This window comes from Loxodonta africana, chromosome 8, assembly GCF_030014295.1.
Source record: "Loxodonta africana isolate mLoxAfr1 chromosome 8, mLoxAfr1.hap2, whole genome shotgun sequence".
Classification (NCBI taxonomy): Eukaryota; Metazoa; Chordata; class Mammalia; order Proboscidea; family Elephantidae; genus Loxodonta; species Loxodonta africana.
In genome coordinates this window covers 41930321-41956653 of record NC_087349.1, presented here as the reverse complement: position 1 = coordinate 41956653, position 26333 = coordinate 41930321, and the positions used below count along the sequence as shown (strand labels likewise).

The window sequence follows — 26333 nt, the reverse complement described above, 5'->3', positions numbered from 1 at the left end:
CATAAAGTCAGAAGAGCAGAATTGAGCAAGCGAAAGGCAGAATTGGTAAGACTGAAGATAAAGCACTTGGCACCAATATATTTGAAGACATATCAGATAAAAGAATTAAAAAAAATGAAGAAACCCTAAGAATCATGTGGAACTCTATTAAGAGAAATAACCTACGAGTGATTGGAGTACCAGAACAGGGAGGGCTAAAAGAAAACACAGATAGAATTGCTGAAGATTTGTTGGCAGGAAACTTCCCTAATATTGTGAAAGGTAAGAAGATATCTATCCAAGATGCTCATCAAACTCCACATAAGGGATACCTCAAAAGAAGACACCAAGACATATTATAATCAAATTTACCAAAACCAAAGATAAAGAGAGAATTTTAAGAGCGGCTAGGGATAAACGAAAACTCACCTACAAAGGAGAGTCAGTAAGTTCAAACTACTTGGCAGAAAGCATGAAGGCAAGAAGGCAATGGGATGACTTATACAAAGCACTGAAGGAAAAACACTGCCAGCCAAGAATCATATATGCAGCAAAACTGTCTCTCAAATATAAAGGCAAAATTAGGACATTTCAAGATAAAAAGAAGTTTAGGGAATTTGTAAAAACCAAACCAAAACTTTAAGAAATACTAAAAGGAGTTCTCTGGTTAGAAAATCAATAATATCAGATATCAACCCAAGACTAGAACGCAGGACAGAGCAATCAGATGTCAACCCAGATAGAGAAATCACAAAAATAAATCAATATAAAAAAATGCTCAAAACAAGGAAACAGCAATGTCATTATGTAAAAGATGACAACATTAAAACAATAAACAGGGACTAAAAAATGTAGTCACAGATCTTTTATATGGAGAGGAAGTCTAGGTGATATAAAGAAATAAAAGTTAAGTTTAAACTGGGGAAAAACAGGTAAATATTAAGGTAACCACAAATACTAACAATCCTACTCATCAAAATAAAATACAAGTAAATAATAAAGACTCAGCAAAACAAAACAAAATCAACAACATATAAGAGGAAAACACAATATATAAAGATAAACTACCCAGCACAAAAAAATTAAGTAGGAAAAAAAACTGTCAACAACAAGCAAAAACAGACATCAAAATGACAGCACTAAACTCATACCTATCCGTAATTATGCTGAATGTTAATGGACTAACTGCACCAATAAAGAGACAGAGTGTGGCAGAATGGATTAGAAAAAACGTGATCCATCTGTACACTGCCTACAAGAGATGCAACTTAGACTTAGAGATAAAAACAAACTAAAACTCAAAGGACGGAAAAAAATATATCGAGCAAACGACAATCAAAAAAGAGTAGGAGAAGCAACATTAATTTCTGATGAAATAGACTTTAAAGTTAAATCCACCACAAAGAATAAGAAGGACCCTATATAATGAAAAAAGGGACAATATACCAGGAGGATATAACCCTATTAAATATTTATGCACCCAATGACAGGGCTGCAAGATACATAAAACAAACTCTACCAGCATTGAAAAGTGAGATAGACAGCTCCACAATTACAGTAAGAGAATTCAACACACCACTTTTGGTGAAGGACAGAACATCCAGAAAAAAGCTCAATAAAGACACGGAAGATCTAAATGCCACCATCAACCAACTTAATTAACCTCATAGACATATACAGAACACTTCTACCAATAGCAGCCAAGTATGCTTTCTTTCCAGTGCACATGGAACACTCTCTAAAATAGACCACATATTAGGTCATAAAGCAAGTCTTAACAGAATCCAAAATATCAAAATATTAAAAAGCATCTTCTCTGACCATAAGGCCATAAAAGTGGAAATCAATAACAGAAAAAGCAGGGAAAAGAAATGAAACACTTGGAAACTGAACAATACGTTGCTTAAAAACGACTCGGTTATAGAAGACATTAAGTATGGAATAAATAACTTCATACAATCTAATGAGAATGAAAACCGTTCCTATCAGAACCTTTGGGACACAGCTAAAGCAGTGCTCAGAGGTCAATTTATATCAACAAGTGTACACATACAAAAAGAATAAAGGGCCAAAATCAAAGAATTATACCTACAACTTGAGCAAATAGAAAGAGAGCAACAAACGAAACCCTCAGGCACTAGAAGAAAGCAAATACTAAAAATTAGAGCAAATTAAATGAGATAGAGAACAGAAAAACAATTGAAAGAGTTAAAAACACCAAAAGCTGATTCTATGGAAAAGTTAACAATATTGATAAACCATTAGCCAAACTGACAAAAGGAAAACGGGAAATGAAGCAAATTATCCGAATAAGAAATGAGACAGGCAAAATGTGTGTATCAACTTGGTTAGGCCATGATTCCCAGTATTCTGTGGTTGTCCTCCATTCAGTGATTACAATTTTATGTTAAAAGGATTAGGGTGGGATTGTAACACCCCCCTTACCCAAGGCACATCCCTGCTCCTAAGTAAAGGGAGTTTCCCTGGGGTGTGGCACACACCACCTTTTATCTCTCAAAAGAGAAAAGGAAAGGGAAGTAAGCAGAGAGCTGGGGACCTCATACCACCAAGAAAGCAGCGCTAGGCGCAGAGCATATCCTCTGGACACAGGGTCCCTGTGAAGCCTAAGAAGCTCCTCAACCAGGGGGAAACTGAGGACAAGGACCTTTCTCCAGAGCCCACAGAGGGAGAAAGCTTTCCCTTGGTGCTGATGCCCTGAATTTGGACTTGTAACCTACTAGACTGGGAGAAAATAAATTTCTCTTTGTTAAAGCCATCCACTTGTGGCATTTCTGTTATAGCATCAATATATGACTAAGACAGAGATATTACAACAGACCCAACTGAAATTAAAAGAACCGTATCAGATTTTGAAAAACTGTACTCTAACAAATTCGAAAACCTAGAAAAAAGGAAGAATTCCTAGAAACACACCACCTACCTAAAGTAACACAAAGAGAGGTAGAACAACTAAATACACCATAACAAAAGAGGAGATTGACAAAGTAATTTAAAAACTCCCAACAAAATAAAGCCCTGGCCAGAACAGCTTCACTGCAGAGTTCTACCAAACTTTCAGAGAAGAGTTAACACCACTACTACTAAAGGTATTTCAGAGCATAGAAAAGGATGGAATACTACCAAACTCATTCTATGAAGCCACCATATCCCTGATACTAAAACCAGGTAAAAACACCACAAAAAAAGAAAATTACAGACCTATATCCCTCATGAACTTAGATGCAAAAATCCTCAACAAAATTCTAGCCAACAGAATTCAACAACACATCAAAAAAATGATTCACCGTGACCCAGTGGGATTCATACCAGGTATGCAAGGATGGTTCAACATTAGAAAAACAATCAATGTAATACACTATAGAAATAAAACAAAAGACAAGAACCACATGATCTTATCAATTGATGCAGAAAAGGTACTTGACAAAGTCCAACACCCATACATGATAAAAAACTCCCAGCGAAATAGGGATAGAAGGAAAATTCATCAACATCATAAATGGCATTTATACAAAGCCAACAGCCAACATCATCCTAGGGACAGAGTCTGAAAGCATTCCCCTTGAGATCGGGAATCAGACAAGGATGCCCTTTATCACCATTCTTATTCAACACTGTGCTGGAGGTCCTAGGCAGAGCAATTAGGCTGGATAAAGAAATAAAGGGCATCCAGATTGGTAAGAAAGAAGTAAAAGTATCTCTATTTGCAGACGACATGACCTTATACACAGAAAACGCTAAAGAATCCTCAAGAAAACTACTGAAACTAATAGAAGAGTTCAGCAGAGTATCAGCATACAAGATAAACACACAAAAATCAGCTGGATTCCTCTACACCAACAAAAAGAACATCAAAGAGGAAATCACTAAATCAATATCATTTACAGTAGCCCCCAAGAAGATAAAATACTTAGGAATAAATCTTACCAGAGACATAAAAGACCTATACAAAGAAAACTACAAGACGACTACTACAAGAAATCAAAAGAGACCTACATAAATGCAAAAACATACCTTGCTCGTGGATAGGAAGACTCAACATTGTAAAAATGTCTATTCTACCAAAAGCGATGTAAGGATACAATGCAATTCCAATCCAAATTCCAAAGACATTTTCTAACGAGATGGAGAAACAAATCACCAACTTCATATGGAACAGAAAGAGGTCCTGGACGAGTAAAGCATTACTGAAGAAGAAGAACAAAGTGGAAGGCCTCACACTACCTGATTTTAGAGCATATTATACCACCATAATAGTCAAAACAGCCTGGTACTGGTACAACAACAGATGCATAGACCAGTGGAAGAGAATTGAGAATCCAGACATAAGTCCATCTGTATATGAGCAGCTGATATTTGACAAAGGCCCAAAGTCAATTAAATGGTGAAAAGACAGTCTCTTTAACAAATGGAGCTGGCATATCTGGATACCTACCTGCAAAAAAGTGAAACAAGACGCATACCTCACACCATGCACAAAAACCAACTCAAAATGAATCAAAGACCTAAATATAAAATCTAAAACGATAAAGATCATGGAATAAAAAATAGGGACAATGTTAGGAACCCTATCACGTGGCATAAACAGTATACGAAACATTATTAACAATGTACAAACACCAGAAGAGTAACTAGGAATTCCTAAAAATCAAACACCTATGCTCATCCAAAGAATTCACCAAAAGAGTAAAAAGACTACTACACACTGGGAAAAAGTTTTTAGCTATGACATTTCCCATCAGCATCTGATCTCTAAAATTTACATGATACTGCAAAAACTCAACTACGAAAAGACAAATAGCCCAATTAAAAAATGGGCAAAAGATATGAACAGGCACTTCACTAAAGACATTCAGGTAGCTAACAGATACATGAGGAAATGCTCACGATCATTAGCCATTAGAGAAATGCAGATCAAAACCACAATGAGATTCCATCTCACTCCAACAAGGTTGGCATTAATCCAAAAAACACAAAATAATAAATGTTGGAGAGGTTGTGGAGAGACTGCAACAGTTATACACTGCTGGTGGGAATGTAAAATGGTACAACCACTTTGGAAATCTATGTGGTGCTTCCTTAAAAAGCTAGAAATAGAACTACCATAAAAAAAAAAAAAAAACCATAGGATCCAGTAATTCCATTCCTTGGAATATATCCTAGAGAAATAAGAGCCTTTAAACGAACAGATATATGCACACCCATGTTCATTGCAGCACTGCTTACAACAGCAAAAAGATGGAAGCAACCAAGGTGCCCATCAACAGACAAATGGATAAAGAAATTATGGTATATTCACACAATGGAATACTACGCATTGATAAAGAATAATGATGAATCTGTGAAACATTTCATAACATGGAGGAATCTGGAAGGCATTATGCTGAGTGAAATTAGTCAGCTGCAAAAGGACAAATATTGTGTGAGAGCACTCTTAGAAGAACTCAAGAAATAGCTTAAACAAAGAAAATATTCTTTGTTGGTTACGAGAGTGGGGAGGAAGGGAGGGAGATGGGTATTCACTAATTAGGCAGTAGACAAGAACTATCTTAGGTGAAGGGAAAGACAACACACAATAGAGGAGAGGTCAGCACAACTGGACTAAACCAAAAGCAGAGAAGTTTCCTGAATAAACCGAATGCTTCGAAGGCCAGAGTAGCAGGGGCGGGGGCTTGGGGACCACGGTTTCAGGGGACATCTAGTTCAATTTGCATAATAAAATGTATTAAGAAAACTTTCTGCATCCCACTTTGGTGAGTGGCATCTGGGGTCTTAAACGCTAGCAAGCAACCATGTAAGATGCATCAATTGGTCTCAACCTACCTGGAACAAAGGAAAATGAACACCAAAGACACAAGGTAATTATGAGCCCAAGAGACAGAAAGGGCCACATGAATCAGGGACTACATTCATCCTGAGATCAGAAGAACTAGATGGTGCCCGGCTACAACCAATGATTGCCCCGACAGGGAACACAACAGAAAGTCCCTGATGGAGCAGGAAAGCAGTGGGATGCAGACCTCAAATTTTCATAAAAAGACCAGACTTAATGGTCTGACTGAGACTGGAAGGACCCCAGAAGTCACGGTCCCCAGACCTTCTGTTGGCCCAAGCCTGGAACCATTCCTGAAGCCATCTCTTTGGAAAGGGATTGGACTGGACTGTAAGATAGGAAATGGTACTGGTGAGGAGTGAGCTTCTTGTGGGTAGCTCCTGTCTGGAAGGGAATGAGAGGGCAGAGGGGGACAGAGGTTAGCTGAATGGACATGGGAATACAGGGTGGAGAGAGGGAGTTTGCCGTCTCATTGAGGGGAGAGTAATTAGGAGTATATAGCAAGGTGTATATAAATTTTTATATGAGAGACTGGCTTGATTTGTAAACTTTCACTTAAAGCACAATAAAAATCTAAAAAAAATAGAGTAAGGAGGATATTTCAGAAGCAGTATCCCATTACAGCTGCTTACTTTAAAACCATCAATTAACATTTCATATCTGTATATAAAAAAGCTACCTATTTCTTGTCAACAAAAAATCATATAACTGGGAACTCTGGCACTTTCTTCTTCCACTAGAAGAGGCAGGACACATTTAAAAAACAAAAAACTGAGTTTTGTTTGTGTGTATTTTATTTTGTTTTAACTCTAATGTTTTCTTAGGGCAGAACTTCAATATTAATCACTCAAATAGGATTACTACTGATATATCCAGAGAAATCAAAAAAAAAAAGTGTGAATCAAAAAATGAGAGAACTAAATGGAATGGTAAATAAATCTGGAGGCTGTTCGATTGATGCAAATAGACAAGTACCATATCTCAACTTCTAAGTTTATAAATATAGTATCTAGCCTCCATCTCCATTCATTTCAAAAGTAAAAAAAAAAAAACCTTGCCAAAGTTCTCCTAGCTCACCTCCCTACTTAGCCCAGATGGGGTCACATGTCCATTTCTAAACCATTATGAAGAAGAATCGAACTACCAAGACCAACATGATTGAAGCCTTGGAGCAGGGAGGTGCGTGCTTCACTGTGTCCAAGATTACTAGGAAGATTAACACTCAACAAAAGTGAGACTCTGCCAGAAAGGGAGAAAGCAATTGAGAAGTCAATCGTTACACTGAACATACAACCATATGTTTTAGAAACTAAATAAAGATTTAAGAGTTGGCATCCTATTTGAAAAATAAAGATCCTATCCAATTGTTATTTTCTGGAATATATGAAGGAGGTCTTCAGGAATAGTTGCTGGCACATTCCGCATTTTTCTCAAGCAGCAATTCTGGATAAACACGATAACTGAGCAAGTCAATTTCCAGAGACCTGTACCACATAATTTAGATATGGAGATGATTCAAAACAGATGTTACCAATACCGGTCACTGCTATAGAAGAACCTTCATAAAGCTCTTACACATCATTTGATTCTGAGCATCATACCTTCTTGATGAACTCGCCAGGATAACTGGTCATAAAATACATCCCTACATAACTAACTTGGCCATTTGTATTATATGCTATAAACGTTATAGTTCAGAGAATGGTTTGCCTGATAAAATGATTTCAGGATTTTTTTCCAAAATGTAATTATTTTAAATATAATTTATATAGAAAGAATATAAATCGTTACCACTAACCACTGAATACATTCCTAGTTGTGATAAGAAAGCTGTCTCAGCAGCATCATCTTCTTTTTGGATATGGTAAAGAACACAGTTCTGATTTATCAAAAGGGATTTCAAATTCCTAGCAAGAGAAATTAAAACTGTATCTTATTTTCCTGAACATGTTTCTGAAAAGATCATGCCTGCATTCTCTGTTGTTTACATGGCATTAAAATGTAGAATTCTATAAGTATACCGATGATCATAAATTTACATTGAACCATTTTAACTCAGTCTATAGCCAATTTCGGAAACCCTAGTAGTGTAGTGGTTAAGTGCTACAGCTACGAATCAAGAGGTGAGCAGTTCAAATCCGCCAGGCACTCCTTGGAAACTCTATGGGGCAGTTCTACTCTGTCCTATAGGGTAGCTGTGAGTCGGAACTGACTCAACAGGAGCGGGTTTGGGGTTTTTTGGTTATCGCCAATTTCAATTCACCAAACCAAAGACTTATGAAAACTATTTCATATTGTTCTTGGCTTTTTTACACATAAAGTAATGACGTATAATGTCAATCAAAAGTAGAATAGCCCACCTAAACTTCTTTTACAATCTTAGAATGAAGTTGCAATTCATTAAGACAGTTGATACCATTTTAAAGGAAAAATCATTTAAATAAGAAGCTTATATTTCTGAGGTACTATGTTTGTATGGAGCCCTGGCGGTGCAATGGTTAAGAGCTCAGCTGCTAACTAAAACATTGTCCGTTCAAATTCAACAGCCACTTTTTGGAAACCCTGTAGGGCAGTTCTACTGTCTTACAGGGTTGCTACGAGTGAGAATCAACTCAACGGCAGCAGGTTTTTGTATTTGCTCTTTATGTTTGTATACACTTAAATTTCAATTTTTAAAAAATTAATATTATTAGTGATATGAACTAGAATGGAAAAGAGCAGCTGGCTTAAGAGTCCAAATGGAGAAACAAGAAAACAAAATAACCTCTTAAAAATCAAGAAATGGAAAACGTGATACACTACTAGTTTGAAAACCTTTCACTAAATAGTTCTCACACAGTGATAATGTACCAGCAGGGGCTGGCAAACAGTAAGGTAAAATACACAGCTTCCATAGCACTACTAACCAACCATATGGAATAAAACACATACCTAGAAATGCTACTGCAACTTTGAAATGGATGAAAAACAAGGTACGAAAGATTATGAAAAGTGGGCTACTTGTTTCTGTCAGGATATTATCTTGTTTTTGTTTTCTTTTTTTGACACTACATGATGAAAGACAGAACCAATAAAATAGGATCATAGATTCTGTATGGGTTTCAGTTGTTTAAAAAATTTAGTAACATTAATTTCAAAGCTAGTTAAAAAAAAAAGAGGGTTTGGTGTATGCATTAAAATATGCTTCTCTCTATGACACGTAAACCCATACCTAAGGATGAGCCCATTATGCTGACCACTTGGATGTAAGCACATCATCATCTCCACCTGGTGGCAGTTAAACCCAGTCACGTAGTACATGAGGAATTTAAAGACCAGGTAACCAAATGAACTCATTGAAAATGTTCATCATCCTGTGTGATTAAATTGTAAGTTTAAAATGCATATTGAATTCCCTATATCAAAGTTGTCACAAAAAAACCCTATATATTAAATGCATTTAATAATCAAGTCACCTCATTATAATGAAGACAAACCTAATTTAATATTGGAAACAGATTCATGGCATATTTATAACTTTTCCTATCAATTAACAACTTTAATAAGCTTGAAATATTAAAACGTTCTAAAATTTTCACCATCTATATCTTTAAACATCTCAAAAAACATTTATTAGTTTAATAACTATTGGGTACCTATTATACGGGAAATATTATATAAATCATATTTACTTTCACCTGTGCATAAATATCAGAATGTTTGCCTATAAGTATTGTTTTATCAGATTGAGAAAATATTAGCTATAAGAAGAACATAAGGGATGAAACAAGCTTATGTTACCTCTTCTTTTCACAATAAATCTCATAAAATGCCTCTGTGATAAATTTTGTCTTCTTTAAGAATGTTTTCTCATGATACATGGTGTTAATATACTGCAGCTTAGCAACAAAATTCTAAAACAGAAGAGAAACCATAGCAATAAAAAATTAATGAAGAAAATACTTTCTACTATACCCAATTGCTTAATTATAATTCACAATTGGATTATACTTTAAAAAAAGGAATATTTAAATAGTGTGATGGACTGAACTGTGTTTTCCCAAAATCTGTATTAGAATCTGCGATCCTTAAGGTCGTGTGTCAATTTGGCTGGGCCGTGATTCTCAGTGATTTGGCAGTTATAATGTAGTTTGGCAGTTGTATGATGATGTGATCACTTCCCTGATGAGATTTGATAGAATGTGATCACCTCCATGATGGGATCTGCTATGAGTAGCCAATCAGGAGAAAGGTAGTTCCTTGGGCATGTGGCCTGCACTGAATATAAGTGGGCTCTGTGGCAAGGCTTGTGGGCTTTTGATCACTCTGGATCTTGCAGCTGGCTCCTATTTGACTGACCTCTGGTTCCTGGCACTTTAGGCTAGCAGCTTACCTGCAGTCTTGCCTGCTGATCTTGGGTTCACCAGCCTCTGCAACTATCTGAATCAGGAGAAGCCTCCAGCGTGACCTATGGATTTTGGATTTCCAGCCTCTACAACCATTTCCTTGATATAAATCTCTTTATGTAGATATTTATACACTTTACTGGTTTTGCTTCTCTAGAGAACCCAGCCTAAGACAGAATCCTAACCCCTATACTGTGAACGTAATCCCGTTCAGGAATTGGGTTTTCTTTGTTGTGTTAATGGCCTGTATCAGTGTAGGGTGTGTCCTAAACCCACTCACCTCTGAATTATAAGGAGTAGCACAGACCCAGAGACAAGTGAGCACAAACAGGCTGAAGACAGATGCCATGAGATAATCGCCAAAGGACTGAGGAAGGCTAGAGCTACAGAAGCTAAGACAAGGACCTTAGCCCAGAACTCACAGACAAAGCCTTCCCCCCTATAGTTAGTTCCCTGAATGTGGACTTCTAGCCTCCTAAACTGTAAGAAAATAAATTTCTGTTATTTAAAGTCACCCACTTGGCGTATTTCTGTTACAGCAGCACTAAGAAGCTAAGATAATGACCCAATAAAACTTTGATATAGAACACTAAGTCACTAAGAACAGGCAATCCATGATCACAACATAAAATATATTTACCATGTTATCATGTCATATCTTATATATATATATATGTTAATATACAAATATTTTATATCTTAGTTGTTAATACTAGGCTATTGTACTTTAATCAATGTTCATTTTCTCATTTTCACATAATTGTAATATACACACATTTAGACTACTTTTGTATTTAAGGTATTCTTAGAGAATAGAATAAAAATGTGATTTTTATCCTTTTTTTAAAAAAAGGACACTGGGAAATCTTCCAACAACAGCAATACAATTTGTGAAGCAATTAAATGTTACCACAATTTGAGAAAAGTAGTACAGCATTGGTGGTTAGGAGCTCAGACTCTGGAATCAGATTTTCACAGATATACCAGGTGTGTGACCTTTGGCTCCACTAGAATATACACTCTATAAAGAGCAGGAAGTTTTCTGTTTTGTTCAGTGATGTATCTTCAGTGTCTACAACAACATGTGGCACATACCAGGCATTCAATAAATACTGGTTGAATGAATGAGTGAATTTATCTAAGCCTTAATTCCCTTTTCTATAAAATAAGCATAAATATAATAATAATAATACCCCTGGAGGAAAGGAGCCCTAGTGATACAACAGTTAAGCACTCAATAGGTAGAGATTTAAAATGTTACAGCTACTTTAATAAGCACCTTAGTAGTTTTTTAAAAGTTAAACATACACCTATCATATGATCCAGCCATTCTATTCCTAGGTATGTATGCAAGAGAAATGAATGCATATGTCCATACAAAGCCTTCTACATCAATGTTCATAGTAGCTCTATTTGTAATACTCAGGAACTAGAAACAACCCAATTGTCAATCAATAGATGAATGGAAAAGAAACTGTGATCCACCCATGCATATATCCATTTTACTCAGCAATAAAAAGGAATAAACTGATATGCTCAACAACATCGATGAATTTCAAAAGAATTATGCTCAGTGAAAGAAGCTAGACAAGAAAGTACGCACTGTATGATTCTATTTGTATAAAATTCTAGAAAATACAAACTAATCTACTGTGATAGAAGGTAGATTAGTAGTTGCCTGGGAAAGATTACAAAGGAACATGAGGAAACTGTTGGAGGTTATGATTTTAGTGAGGGTTTCACAGATGAATACAAATGTCAAAACTTATCAAATTGTACATTTTCAATGTGCCATTTACATCGCTTATATCCCAATTCAAAAAAATGAAAAGGTATCAGTATGAGATAATTGTCCCTAAGGATCCAGAACATACCTCTTTAATTGATATGTAATTCACATACCATAAAATTCACCATTTTAAAGTATACCATTCAGTGGTTGTTAGTATATTCACAAGTTTGTACAACAATCACCCCATCTAAGTCCAGAACGTTTTCATCAGCCCCAAAAGAAACCCCTTTAGCAGTCACTCCACCTTTCCCCAACCCCTCAGAATATATTTAATGTCTACATGACAATGTATTAGCGTGTACCACATGAAATGTCGGGTCTTGAAGGAAAACTGAAAACATTATATATTGAGATAAAACAAATTTATTTAATCAAAATATGCTCCATTATGTTCAATTATCTTGTGCCAACATGATGTTACATTATATATTCCTCTTTTTAAAAATTCTTCATCTTCTGAGACAGTAAACTGCTCAAATGCTTCAACTACATCTCCTTCATTTATGAATCTTTTATTACGTATGAAGAGTTCCAAGTGTTTGAAAAGGTGATAATCTGTTGGGGAGATGTCAGGTGAGTAAGGGGGGAGGAGAGGATGGGGGCAGCAAAATCTCATAACTTCACTCCATTAATTTTCAAAGAGTGGTTTGAGAATTGCACAGTTGAGCGTTGTCATGCAGCAGAACTGGTCCATCGCTGTTGAATTTTTTTATGCATACAATCAATTTCCTCACAGTCTAAGTTTGCACTGATTGTTTGCCCTTGTTGCAAAAAAAGAATACTGGATTATGCCTTTTGCAAACTACCATACAGTCACCATAACATTTTTTGGATGCAGCGGTTATTCTGGGTAACATGTTGGAAACTGCTCTATATCTAACCATTGCCTAGATTGTTTATTATTGTCAAACAATATCCATTTCTCATCACAAGTAACCATACATTGCAAAAAAGGCTCATTTTTGGTGTGGGTTACCAGCGCTGAGCACACCTCTAAATGTTCAAATTTCTGATTTTCTGTCAATTCGTGTTGATTCATTTGTCCAACTTTTCCATTTTTCCAATGGCATCCAAATGGCAGGAAACAGTCATAGGAGATATTCCCAAATCTGTTAGAAGATTTGAAACTGTTGTTCTAGGGTTGCTTTCCAACAATTCTTTCAATTTATCGTCTTTATGACAGATTTTGGTTTTCCTCAAGGCTCATTTTGAAGGCTCTTGTCTCCAGAGAGAAATTTCTGAAACCACCATCGTATTGTTTGCTGGTTAGCAACACCCTCTCCAAATGCCAAATTGGTGTTTTTCTCATTCTCAGGTGTATTATGTCATTACCTGAACTCATATTAAAAATCTAGTCATGATCGTTCAACGCTTACCATACAACTGAGGGGCAAAAAATGAATGCTCATAAGACAAGAACCACCTAGAAAATGAAGTCATATGATTATGAAAGCAAGCCTAGTAATACAAAATGATGCAACCTAACCCTGATTAGACGTGTTATGGTATCTACTTACCCTAACATGTCTAATCAGGATTAAAAAACGATTTGTCTCAAATCCAGTGTTTCATGTGGTATACTGCAATGGATTGAATTACGTCCCCTCAAAAATGTGTGTATCAACTTGGTTAGGCCATGAATCCCAGTGTTGTGTGGTTGTCCTCCATTTTGTGATCGTAATTTTATGTTGAGAGGGTTAGGGTGGGATTGTAACACCACCCTTACTCGGGTCACCTCCCTGATCCAATGTAAAGGGAGTTTCCCTGGGGTGTGGCCTGCACCACCTTTATCTCTCAAGACATAAAAGTAAAGGGAAGCAAGTGGAGAGTTGGGGACCTCATACTACCAAGAATGCAGCACCAGGAGCAGAGCGTGTCCTTTAGACCTGGGGTCCCTGCACCTGAGAAGCTCCTCGACCACGGGAAGAGTGAGGACAAGGACCTTCTTCCAGAGCCAACAGAGAGAGAAAGCCTTCTCCTGGAGCTGATGCCTTGAATTTGGATTTTTAGACTACTTTACTGTGTGGACATAAACTTTGTTAAAGCCATCCACTTGTGGAATTTCTGTCATGGCAGCACTAGACAATTAAGACCAAAACCCAAACCCACTGCCGTCGAGTCGATTCCGACTCATAGCGAGCCTATAGGACAGAGTAGAACTGCCCCGTAGATTTTCCAAGGAGCACCTGGCGGATTCGAACTGCTGACCTTTTGCTTAGCAGCTGTAGCACTTAACCACTATGCCACCAGGGTTTCCGATGATTAAGACATATACCCTAATATTTCATCTGGCTGCCCCAATTCACTGGGGTACCCCAATTCAAGCCTCCAGGTCTTTCAAGTTTAAGAGATTGGTTTTAAGTTAAAGTGGCTGTGTATACATACCTCTACTAATCATTTTGTTATAATAAGAACCATACTGACATAGACATTGATAATTTTAGAAATGTTTCAATAACAAATACCATTTAGTATACATGTGCAATAGACTGCCAAATTACTACTTTTTTAAAAATATTAATTCCAAATGTAGAAACTTTATTTCTCTTCCTCTTAGCTTCTCCTTGTTAGTTAACAATGTCAGGATTTGCCAAGATTGAATCAATCATGAATATTGAAGATACGGTATCTTTGTAAAAATAGCACATAATCCGCAAAGCTTTAAAAATTTAAATTAAAACAGCAATTGTGAGAAAATTCCAACATAACCTATACTTTTTTAACAACCTCATAACATTTAATATTTACCAAAGTTCTGGGTAAAGCCAACATGACACCAGAAGGATAATGGGTTTATGCTCGGCATTGCACTAACTTAGAACATTATGATTAATACTTGTGCCTGCTTTTTTAAAAAAGACTACATAATCACCATTTATATTATAGCATCTGTTGAGTCTAGAAAAGGCAGTAATCATAATCAAAATCTAGCAAATTTTTATTAGGAAAGAGTATCGGCAATGACGAATATACATAATAAACCTTGTAATGATTTGTATTTGTTTTTTAATGGTTCCATTACACTGCAGATTATTTTTGAAGCATAGAATTAAATGTGATAGAGCAAAAAATAACAGCTGATATTAGAATTTTTATACTCCTAAGTTTAGCACTACTTTGAGGAGGCAGCTCTTTCCCAGTCGTATTTTGAGTGCCTTCCAACCTGAGGAGCTCATTTCCAACACTATATCAGACAATGTTCTGCTGCTATTCATAAGGTTTTCACAGGCCAATTTTTTCTTTAGATCACCAGGTCCTTCTTCCTAGTCTGTCTTAGTATGGAAACTCCCCTGAAACCTGCCCACCATGGATGACCCTGCTAGTATTTGAAATACCTGTGGCATAGCTTCCAGCATCACAGCAACACGCAAGCCACCACAGTACAACACCGGGGATCGCATGATTGAATTTTGCAAGACCAATAACTTATTCATTACAAATACCTTTTCTCAACAACATAAATGGTGACTATACAAATGGGCCTCACTGGATGGAATACAGAGGAATCAAATCAAGTCGACTACATCTGTGGGAAGAGATGATGGAAAAACTCAGTATCATAAGTCAGAACAAGGCCAGGGGCTGAATGCCGAACAGATCGTTAATTGCTCACATGCAGGTTCAAGCTGAAGCTGAAAAAAAACTAGGACAAGCTCATGACAGCCAAAGTACAACTTTGAGTATATCCCACCTGAATTCAGAGACCACCTCAAGAGCAGATTTGATGCACTGAACACTAATAACCAAAGACAATACGAGTTGTGGGATGACATCAAGGACATCATATATAAAGAATAAAAAATCTTTAAAAAGACAGGAAAGAAAGAAGAGACTGAAAAGGATGTCAAAAGAGACTCTGAAACTTGCTCTTCAACGTAGAGCAGCTAAAGACATGGAAGAAATGATAAAGTAAAAGAGCTGAACAGAAGATATCGAAGGGCGACTTGAAAGTCAAAGTATTATAATAAAATCTGTAAGGACCTGGAGTTAGAAAAGCAAAAGGGAAGAACACGTTCTGCATTTCTTAAGCTGAAAGAACTGAAGAAAAAATTCATGCCTCAAGTTGCAGTATTGAAGGATTCTAAGCGCAAAATATTGAACAATGAAGGGAGCATCAAAAGAAGTCAGAAGGAATACTCAGAGTCACTGTTTCAAAAAGAACTGTTCAATGCTCAGCCATTTCAGAAAATAGCATACAATCAAGAATCAACGACACTGAAAGCTGAAGTTTAAACTGCACTGAAGACTTTAGTGAAAAATAAGGCTCCAGGAATTGACAGAACACCAACTGAGATGTTTCAACAAACAGATGCAGCACTGGAGGCGCTCACTAGTCAATGCCAAGAGGTTTGGAAGACAGCTACCTGGCCAACCAACTGGAAGAGATCCGTATCTGTGCCCATTCCAAAGAAAGGTGATCCAACAGAATGCAGAAATTACCACATAATATCATTAATATCACATGCGAGTTAAATTTTGCTGAGGATAATTCAAAAGTGGCTGCAGCATTACGTTGACAGGGAACTAGAAATTCAAGCTGGATTCAGAAGAGGACATGGAACGAGAAATATCACTGCTGGTGTCAAATGGATCTTGGTTGAAAGCAGAGAATATCGGAAAGATGTTTACCTGTGTTTTATTGACTATGCAACAGCATTCGACTGTGTGGATCATAGCAAATTATGGATAACACTGCGAAGAATGGGAATTCCAGAACACTTAATTGTGCTCATGAGGAACCTGTACATAGACTAAGAGGCAGTCATTTGAACAGAACACAGGGATACTGCACGGTTTAAAATCAGGAAAGGTGTGTGTCAGGATTGTACCCTTCCACCATACTTATTCAATCTGTGGAGCCCTGGTGGCAGAGTGGTTGAGAGCTTGGCTGCTAACCAAAAGGTTGGCAGTTCGAATCAGCCAGCCACTCCTGGAAACCCTACGGGGCATAAAGCAAAATTAATTTAAACAAATTAAAAAAAAAAAAAAAACCCATTGCCGTCAAGTCATTTCCGACTCATAGCAACCCTACAGGGCAGAGTAGAATTGCCCCATAGGGTTTCCAAGGAGCACCTGGTAGATTCCAACTGCCAACCTTTTGGTTAGCAGCCAAACTCTTAACCACTGCACCACCAGACTTTCCTCAATCTGTATGCTGAGCAAATAATCCAAGAAGCTGGACTATACGAAGAACAATGTGGCATCAGGATTGGAGGAAGACTCATTAACAACCTGGAATATGCGGATGACACAACCTTGCTTGCTGAAAGTGAAGAGGACCTGAAGCACTTACTGATGAAGACCAAAGACTACAGCTGTCAATATGGACTACACCTCAATTTAAAGAACATAAAAATACTCACAACTGGACCGAGACACAACATAATGATAACCGGAGAAAATATTGAAGTTCTCAAGGATTTCATTTTACCTGAATCCACAATCAATGCCCATGGAAGCAGCAGTCAAGAAATTAAACTACGTATATTGCATTAGGCAAATCTGCTGCAAAAGACTTCTTTAAAGTGTTAAAAAAACAAAGATGCCACTTGAGGACTAAGGTGCATCTGACCCAAGCCACGGTATTTTCAATCACCTCACATACATGTGAAAGCTGGACAACGAATAAGGATGACAGAAGAATTGATGCCTTTGAATTATGGTGTTGGCAAAGAATATTGAATATACCACGGACCGGCAGAAAAATGAACAAATCTGTCTTGGAAGTAGTACAGTCAGAATGCTCCTTAGAAGAGAGGGCGACGAGACTTCATCTCAAGTACTTTGGACATGTTATCACGTTCCTGGAGAAGGACATTATGCATGGTAAAATAGAGGGTCAGGGAATAAGAAGAAGACTTTCAACAAAATAGACTGACATAGTGGCTGCAACGATGGGCTTAAGGATAGCAGTGATTGAAGATGGCGCAGCACCAGGCAATGTTTCATTCTGTCGTACACAGGGGCGCTAGGAGTTGGAACTGACTTGACAGCACCTAACAACACTAAATTTTAGCACATACTGTGAAAATAACGCTCAAGCACTGCTCGCTTCTTAAAAATTAACTTTTTACACAATATATTCCAAGGATACTAAATTATAAACTAGACATATTCCCACAGATGTGCTTGAGCAACACCTATATTTGAGTATTATACCATTGAAAGGTTGTTAAAGCATGATTTGTGAATGATATTCCTTTTTTTTTTGGTCAGTAAAGAATATGAAAAAAGTATTACTGCATGACTATGTAATTAAAATATCTAAGACAACAATATTCAGATAGAATATGTAATGCTCATCTTTCTGATACTCTTTTGGCATAATTACTTTCAAAGTACACTGCTTGATACAGAGAATCCTGATATCTGGAATGGATATAATCAAAGACCTTCTGAATCCACAAATGTACAAACACCACAGAACATATCCACTTCAGGAACACTACTAGGTAGCCATTGGAAAAAAAAAAAAAGCCTCGTGAGAATGCAGGTGCTGGGAAAGTCTATGTACATTCACTAGCTACTCAAAATTTTTTCCTGAAAAATTTTGAATTGCTTCATCACGGCCCTTGCAGCTTGTTAACAGACAAACCATGAACATCAAACTCTTGAATGCCAAGGGCCTGTTCTAAATGTTTGAGAAAAGAATGGACAAATGAAGAAATGGATTAAATAAATCTTCTTATCACAATATCAACATGGGATCTGTCACCTAAAATATAATGTTTCCCCTTAATATTTCCCCTAGAGAAATGAAAACTTATGTTCACACAAAAACATGTATACAAATAGCAGCTCTATTCATAATCACCAAAAACTACAAATAACCCAAATGTCCTTAAACTGGTGAATGGATAAACAAAGTGTGTTACTTCCACGCTACGGAATACTGAGCAACACCAAGTAACAAACTAATGGTACACATAACAACTTGGATGAATCTCAAAGGTATTATGCTGAGTAAAAGATGCCACCTTACATACTATATGATTCCATTTATGTGACATTCTCAAAAAAGACAAAAAATGATGGAGAACAGATCCATGGTTGCCAAGGTTAAGGGAAGGGGGAGGGTGTGACTATAAAAGGAGAGCATGAGGGAATTTGGGGGGATGATAAAGTGCTCTGTATCATGACTGTGGCGGCGGTGGTGGTGGTCACATGAATTTATACATGTGTTAAAAACCACAGAACTGTATGGCAAAAATAGGTGAATTCTACTGTATTATCATTTAAAAAATAAACTGCACTTCCAAAAGATCAACTAATGAAAAGTCTGGCAATACTATACATATCCAATTATTGACATAAATTTGTACAATAATATTTGTTAAAGGTCATAACAAAATTCAACAAATTAAGTGACTTAAAGTTCTTAAAACTCTACACTTGAATCAAAAAAGGACTTACCAAGTTCATTGAGACTCTGAGCAGCTTTTGTTATCTCTCTGCTTCCCCCCTGCAGTTGTCCTTGGAGTCTCTTACTGAGATACAAGATGCGTATTATCCTCCGAAGCAAATCACAGGCAACCTGTGCAAATATCACAATGTTAAGTAAGTACAGTCCATCCATGAAATTTTATTACTATTGCTGTTAATATGTGAATCTGTCAACTCTTCCCCAATGCTAAGGATTTATTCATGCCTTTTTTCCCCACATATCAGAAATCTAAATAATCATAGGTTTTATAAGCATCAAATTCCCTAGGAAACACACAAAATACTGTATTTACCTTCTACAATAAACACCAATTTATCCTTAATGGTTAAAAAAAAAGGAATAAAAAAGAAAATTTGGGTTGAGAAGCTTTAAAGCCTAGAAACTCTTCTCAGTCCTAGACCAGTTTTCTCTTCCAAACCAGCAGTCCTCAGCCTTGACTGCACATTAAATTCAAATGGGTAGTGTAAAAAAAATCTAAGATACAACCAAAAAACCAAACCTATTGCCATAGCGACCCCTATAGGACAGAGAAGAACTGCCCCATAGGGTTTCCAAGGCTATGATCTTTATGGAAGCAGACTGCCACATCTTTCTCCCATGGAGTGGTTGGTGGGTTTGAACTGCTGACCTTTCGGTTAGCAACCAAGTGCTTAACCACTGCGTCACCAGGGCTCCTATGTAAGACATAGTCCTGATTAAGTAAACCGTAATCTCTGGGGGTGGGAACCAAACATCAGTATTTTTCCTTAATATTCCCAGGTGGTGCCAATGTGCAGCCAAAGTTGACAACCACTGTGCTAGGTTGTTTAGTTTCCTACTACTGCCTCCTGTTGTTTCCAATCCTGATTTCTGTTTTCTAGGACCCTGGGAGAAGGGTCTTAAAACGTCTCCCAACTTCACTAGTCCTTAAAGAATACACGTCCTACTTGAATTTTTCTAATGATTTTTATCACTAACAACAAATTGTACAACAAAACCAAACCTAGTGCCATCGAGTTGATTCCAACTCACAGCGACCCTATAGGACAGAGCAGAACTTCCCGATAGAGTTTCCAAGGAGAACCTGGTGGATTCAAACTGATGACCTCTTGGTTAGCAGCCGAAGCACTTAACCACTACCCACCAGCGTTTCCGTGAAAGAGATTACTAAAAAAATTAACTGTCTCACATACTTTGAGGTCACCTCCTATTCCCTTTTCTAATACTGGGTTTTTACCTATCCAAAAGACTAAGATAAGAAATTAAGATTCATGTATTATGTATTTCAGGGCACTTTATTACAGATGCTGATCAGGGCAGTTGCCTTAGGGAGAGTGAGGAAGAGGCGACAGACCTAATAACCTATACGGAGCCCCGCTGGCACAGTGGGAGCCCTGGTGGTGCAGTAGTTAAGAGCTATGGCTGCTAACTGAAAGCTCAACAGTTCAAATCCACCAGCCGCTCCTTGGAAAACCTATGGGGCAGCTCTACTCTGTCCTACAGGGGTGCTATGGGTAGGAATCAACTCAACGGCAACGGGGTTGGTTTTTGGTATAATTTGAAGTACTTGAAATAATTAAAGAACATTGAGTAAGAATTACCACCCCAGAAATCAGAACACTTGGGCATCTTTATCTTTTAAGTAAACGTTATTCTATTTTCTGAACAGGTAATACAAGGACATGATTTAAAATTCAAAAGTTAAAAAGTGAATAACATTGAAAAGTTACCCTCTCATTTCTATATTCCAGCTATGCGCTTGTCAGAAACTACCACTGTTACCAGTTTCTTGCTTTGAGAATTGACATTTTTAGATGAACCATTTAGAATGTAGAATCTCTAGCAATCATGAGAAGAAACGCAAGACCTTACTCTAGCCTAATCACCTATAATTATCCTTCCAGAACTCCCCAGTACTTACCCAAGAGAGGGTATGCCCTCAAACTTCAAATCTTTGAGTTTATTGCTAATGTTTCTATTTTTACCAACCGTACTGAATCTGCCATCAAGTCTTTTTGACTATTCTGTTGCATAACACAACAGTTGTAATTTTACTTCTATTCTTAATAAGCATCACCCTAATCTAATCTTTATCACCATCACCTTATCGCAGTGGTCTCCCAGCTAGCTTTTCAGTCTCTGATCTCTTCTCACTAAAATCTATCATGCCAGATCTATCCTCTTAAAAACCGTTTTCAGCATTACAGCCCTCTTTTTAATAAACCTCAATGACTCTCTACTAACAGATTATGTTGAATCTTCTCAGAATAACAACAAAATCCTCAGTTGACAAGTCTTAACTAATATGTAAGACATCAACACACCATTTCCCAATATAGTTGCCTCTGCTCCAATCAATTTCCTATCGTTCTTTATCTTTTTAGACTTTCCTTGTTAAATATAATACAAACACAGAAAACCATATACATAAATATACAACTAAATGAACTATAAGGTGAACACCCTTGGAACCACCACCCAGATCAGGAGACTGAAGTGTGTCTGCTCCCACAGAAGCCCTCTATGTACTGACTCCCAATCACAACATTCTACATTCCCTACTAGGCCTACCTCCAACCAGGACCAAAAAAAACTGCTCTCCTGCCTTTTTTTGGTAATCACTGCCTTACTTTTATTTATGGTTTTATCACCCTCATGTGCATACTTAAATGCCATAGTTCAATTCTTCTCGTTTAAAATTTATAGGTTCCCCCTACCATCTCTTTTTTTATTGCAATTTTTTGAATACATTGGATCAGTTGTCCTATAGTGTCCCATAGACCAGGTTTTGCTGATCACATCCACATCATGTAGTTTAACATGTTTATCTTCTGTATTTCTTGTACATTAGTAGTTAGATGTAGACAACTGTATCAGATTTAGGTTTGACATCTCCAGTTTTATTTCATAGGTGGTGGTGTATTCATAACATATATATAATTTTCTCTTTTTGTGTTGTTGTTAGATGCCGTTGACTTGGTTCCGACTCATGGCAACTTTATGTATAACAAAAGGAAATGTTGCCTGGCCCTCTGCCATCTTCATGATCAGTGGTGTGTTTGAGTCCACTGTTTGAGCTATTGTGTCAATTCATCTCATTAAAGATGTCCTTCGTTTTTGCTGACCCTCCACTTTACCATGATATACTTTTCTAGCGATAGGTCTTTCCTGACGACGTGTTTTGTGTTCTTAGCAACCACTTTACGCTCAATGCCAAAATCCATTAAAACATAAATGATACAAAGTAGTGATATTAAAATTCTATCATCTCATCTTTATTAATTTGCTAGCATATAAAATTTCCTGTAAAAAGAAACTTTACCACATCTTTTTTTTAATTATTTGTTTACACAGTGGTACTGTTCATACGGGACAACAAGCATAAACATTAGATTCTTTCCCTTTGTTTATCACTTCCAAAATGAAGGACTGGTTTCCTAATAGCCACCAAAGATGATTGTCATGGATTGAACTGTGTTCCCCAAAAATATGTGTCAACTTGGCTGGGCCATGATTCCTAGTATTGTGTGGTTGTCTTCCATTTTGTGATCTGATGTAATTATCCTTCATTTTGTGATGTGTTGTAAATCCTGACGTCTACATGTTAATGAGGCCAGATAGGTTATGTGAATGAGGATTAGGTCATGTTTTTTACATTAATGAGGTAGGATTAGGGTGGGATGCAACACCCTTACTCAGGTCACAGCTGTGATCCATGCAAGGGGAGTTTCCCAGGGGTATGGCCTGCAACACATTTTATCTTACAAGAGACAAAAGGAGAGAGAAGCCAAAAGAAAGAGACGGACTTTGGTACCACTAAGAAAGAAGAGCTGGGAGTGGAGCGCATCCTTTGGACCCAGGATCCCTTTGCTGAGACCCTCCTAGACCCACGGGAAGATTGATGCCAAGACACATGGAGATCTGCACAGAACGATGGGTCCACAGGTACTAAAAGGAGACAAGGACCTTCCCTTGGAGCCAACAGAGAGAGGATACCTTCCCCTAGAGTTGGTACCCTGAATGCAGACTTCTAGCCTCCTAAAATGTGAAAGAATAAATTTCTGTTTGTTAAAGCCATCCACTTGTGATATTTTTGTTATAGCAGCACTAGATAACTAAGACAATGACCAATTAGTGTTTTTGGTTTTCTGTGGCTATTTTGTTTTGTTTGTTTTGTTTTGTTTTTTAGTATCATTCTGAACTCATACATGTAAACATATTAAGGAGTGCCAATGTGTTGTACCTCAGTGCTCAAATTGTCTCATTTTTCAGCCAGTGGAAACCTCTGAAGGTGATCAACTGTACTGGGTTGCCAGGGACTGAGAGGTTTCCCAGGACACAGGACTTCCAGTGCTAAAACTAGGATGGCTGGTCACATCTCTTTGAGTCAGCTCCTGCGTCCTTTTGTCATGATTCAAGTAATCACTGATAGATTCCTTGGTATCTGGCATAAAAATGTTCCAGGATCATTTTATACATTTATGCCCCAGACCTGGAATCAAAGATTTCTCAAGGAAGCCCTGGTTTCTTATAGTACGAAACAGCACTTCAAGACCACATTCTGGGCAGTAGGTTTGCTCATTTCTGGGACTTTTCAGTAGTCATAGACAGGAAATGTCAGAATTAAAATATCACATAAATATTCATTTGCTTTATTCCATAAAAATATAAAGCATCCTCAAATCAACATTTTGCATATCAAAAAAAACATATGTAGAAAAATATGCGTATCTATACATATATATATTATTTTAAGATAAAATTTAAATATATCATGAGTTCATACTGAAACTTCCAATTAAAATTCAGGAGCACAGGGTATTTGTTTAACCTTATACCTTACATATGAATATCATTTCTTCCACACTGGGAATCCTGGCTCTCAAGGACACAAGAGGTAACAGAATTAGAATAATTCACAAGTATTCATTATTTTATTGCATGAAACACAAAAGATATTATCTGAATAATAACGCCAACAGTATAACCAAAAATACGATTGCTGAAAGTAGTTTAAAAAAACTTTATACATGCTCTCCCCCACCCTTTTTTTTTTTAAACAGTTGAATTCAATTTCATTGTTGAAGCATATACAGGCAGTCCCCGGGTTAAGAACTTAAAAACAATATCCATTCCTGTGTCTTTAAGTCAAATTTATAGGTAAGTCCCAGAACAGGTGCATACTGTCCTTATTTAGCCTTACTTCAGTGCAAGAAGGTGCCCTAGTGAAACAGTGGTTAAGAGTTTGGCTGCTAACCAAAAGACAGCAGTTCAAATCTGCCAAGCCACTCCTTGGAAAGCCTATGGGGCAGTTCTACTCTGTCCTATAGGGTCACTGTGAGTATGAACTGACTCAATGGCAATGGGTTTGGTTTGGTTTTAGTTAGTGCAAGAAAAGGCTTGAAGCCTCTTCAATTATTTAAAAGCTGCACATGCAGCAAGTGAAGGTGATTGTGATGAAGAATTTGTTGTGAGTAGGGGCTGGTTCTATCATTTCGAAGTGAGGGCAAATTTATGTAACATTACAGGGCAAGTACGAGTTGTCCCTAAGTTGGATATTCATAACTTGGGGACTGCCTGTAGCCATTACATAATATACTCTCCTTTATAGCCCTCTTAATCTAGTTATAATATAGTCTTCGCATTGATGATTCTCCAGTTATTTTGATTGTTTGAAGTACATTCTCTACTAGTTCCTAAGGATAATTGCAATGCAGGAATTAATGTGGCTTTCTACCATGCGTGGTCTTGTGACTCCCACAAAATGATTGTGTGGGACTATGCAAATAAGGTGCTTGTGGCCCACCAAAGGGATTGGACAACATTGCTAATAATGCTAATAAGGTGATGGAAACTCTGAGGGGGGTGCATCACGCAAATAAGGTGCATGGAGTCCTAATGAAGGGATTGGTCGTTTTTGTCATCCGCTAGACTTAAAATTCGACGGCACTGGGTGGGGGGCTTAAAATGAGCCAATCCCAGATGTGAGAGAAGGGACCTCGCTACCATCAAGAAAGAAGAGCCAGGAGCAGACTGCATCCTTTGGACCTGGGGTCCCTGCACTGAGAACCTACTAGACCAAGGAGACAAAAAGTTGTAACACCAGAGAGGTGTGAGACGATGAGAAGCAGCAGCAGCAAGCACAGCATAGAAATGGTGGCAGCAGAAACAGAAGACCAGCAAGAAGTGGTGCAGTGGGCTTCCTGGCCCACAGGGCAAGGCAGCTACTGTGGGTATGCTGACCCACACGGCAAGACAACTGAGCGCCTTCAGACAGGAGGCTTCTTGGCAGAGTGGTGTGCCTCCGGGCACTTATTGGTGGAGCTAAAGAGCTTTGTAGCACTTGCCCGAGCAGGGCAGAGGCCAGGCTGAGAGGCCGAGGGGCCAAGAGAGAGGCCTGCCTGTGGGCACAGCCAAGAAGCTGTCCTGAGCAAAGAACTGTATCCTGAGTCATTCCTCATCTTGACTTGTAGCATGTTATTTCCTAGTAAACCCCGTAACTGTGAGTATGATCTGTGAGCTCTCTGTGGTCATTGTAACAAATCACTGAACCCAGCAGAGAAATAGAGAGTGCAGTGGGAGGGAAGACTGGTGTCAGAATTGGTAAAAAGTTTGCAGGGAGAAGGTATGTCCAATCTCCACCTTACAGGAAACAGCCTTGGGCTGTTGATGGTAATTTCTCTTCAACCCACCCTGTTAAGTTAGAAAAGGCGGTCTCATGCTGCCACCACACCGCCACTTTTATAATATTCCCAGGGTTCTTGCATGTTGATGGCAGTCTCTATATTTGAAAATCACTCTGGCTGCTCTACCAATTATCTATCATTGCATAACAAACTAACCCAAAACTTAGTGATGTAAAACAACAACAATTTATTTCTCATGGCGTTGAGCATACCACTG

General features: G+C 37.7%; 1 protein-coding gene across 4 annotated transcripts in view; it reads right to left on the bottom strand.

Annotated features, from left to right (window-relative positions):
- The window catches only part of COG5 (component of oligomeric golgi complex 5), a 330055-nt gene that overhangs the window by 284509 nt on the left and 19213 nt on the right, over positions 1-26333 (bottom strand). For all 4 annotated transcript variants that reach the window (XR_010322654.1, XM_003407008.4, XM_064289835.1 and 1 more), the window contains exon 6: positions 19421-19541. Coding sequence is in view for 3 of the 4 variants with exons in the window: in XM_003407008.4 (XP_003407056.3) it covers positions 19421-19541 (121 nt within the window). In the remaining variant the exon portion in view is untranslated. The remainder of the gene's footprint in view (positions 1-19420; positions 19542-26333) is intronic.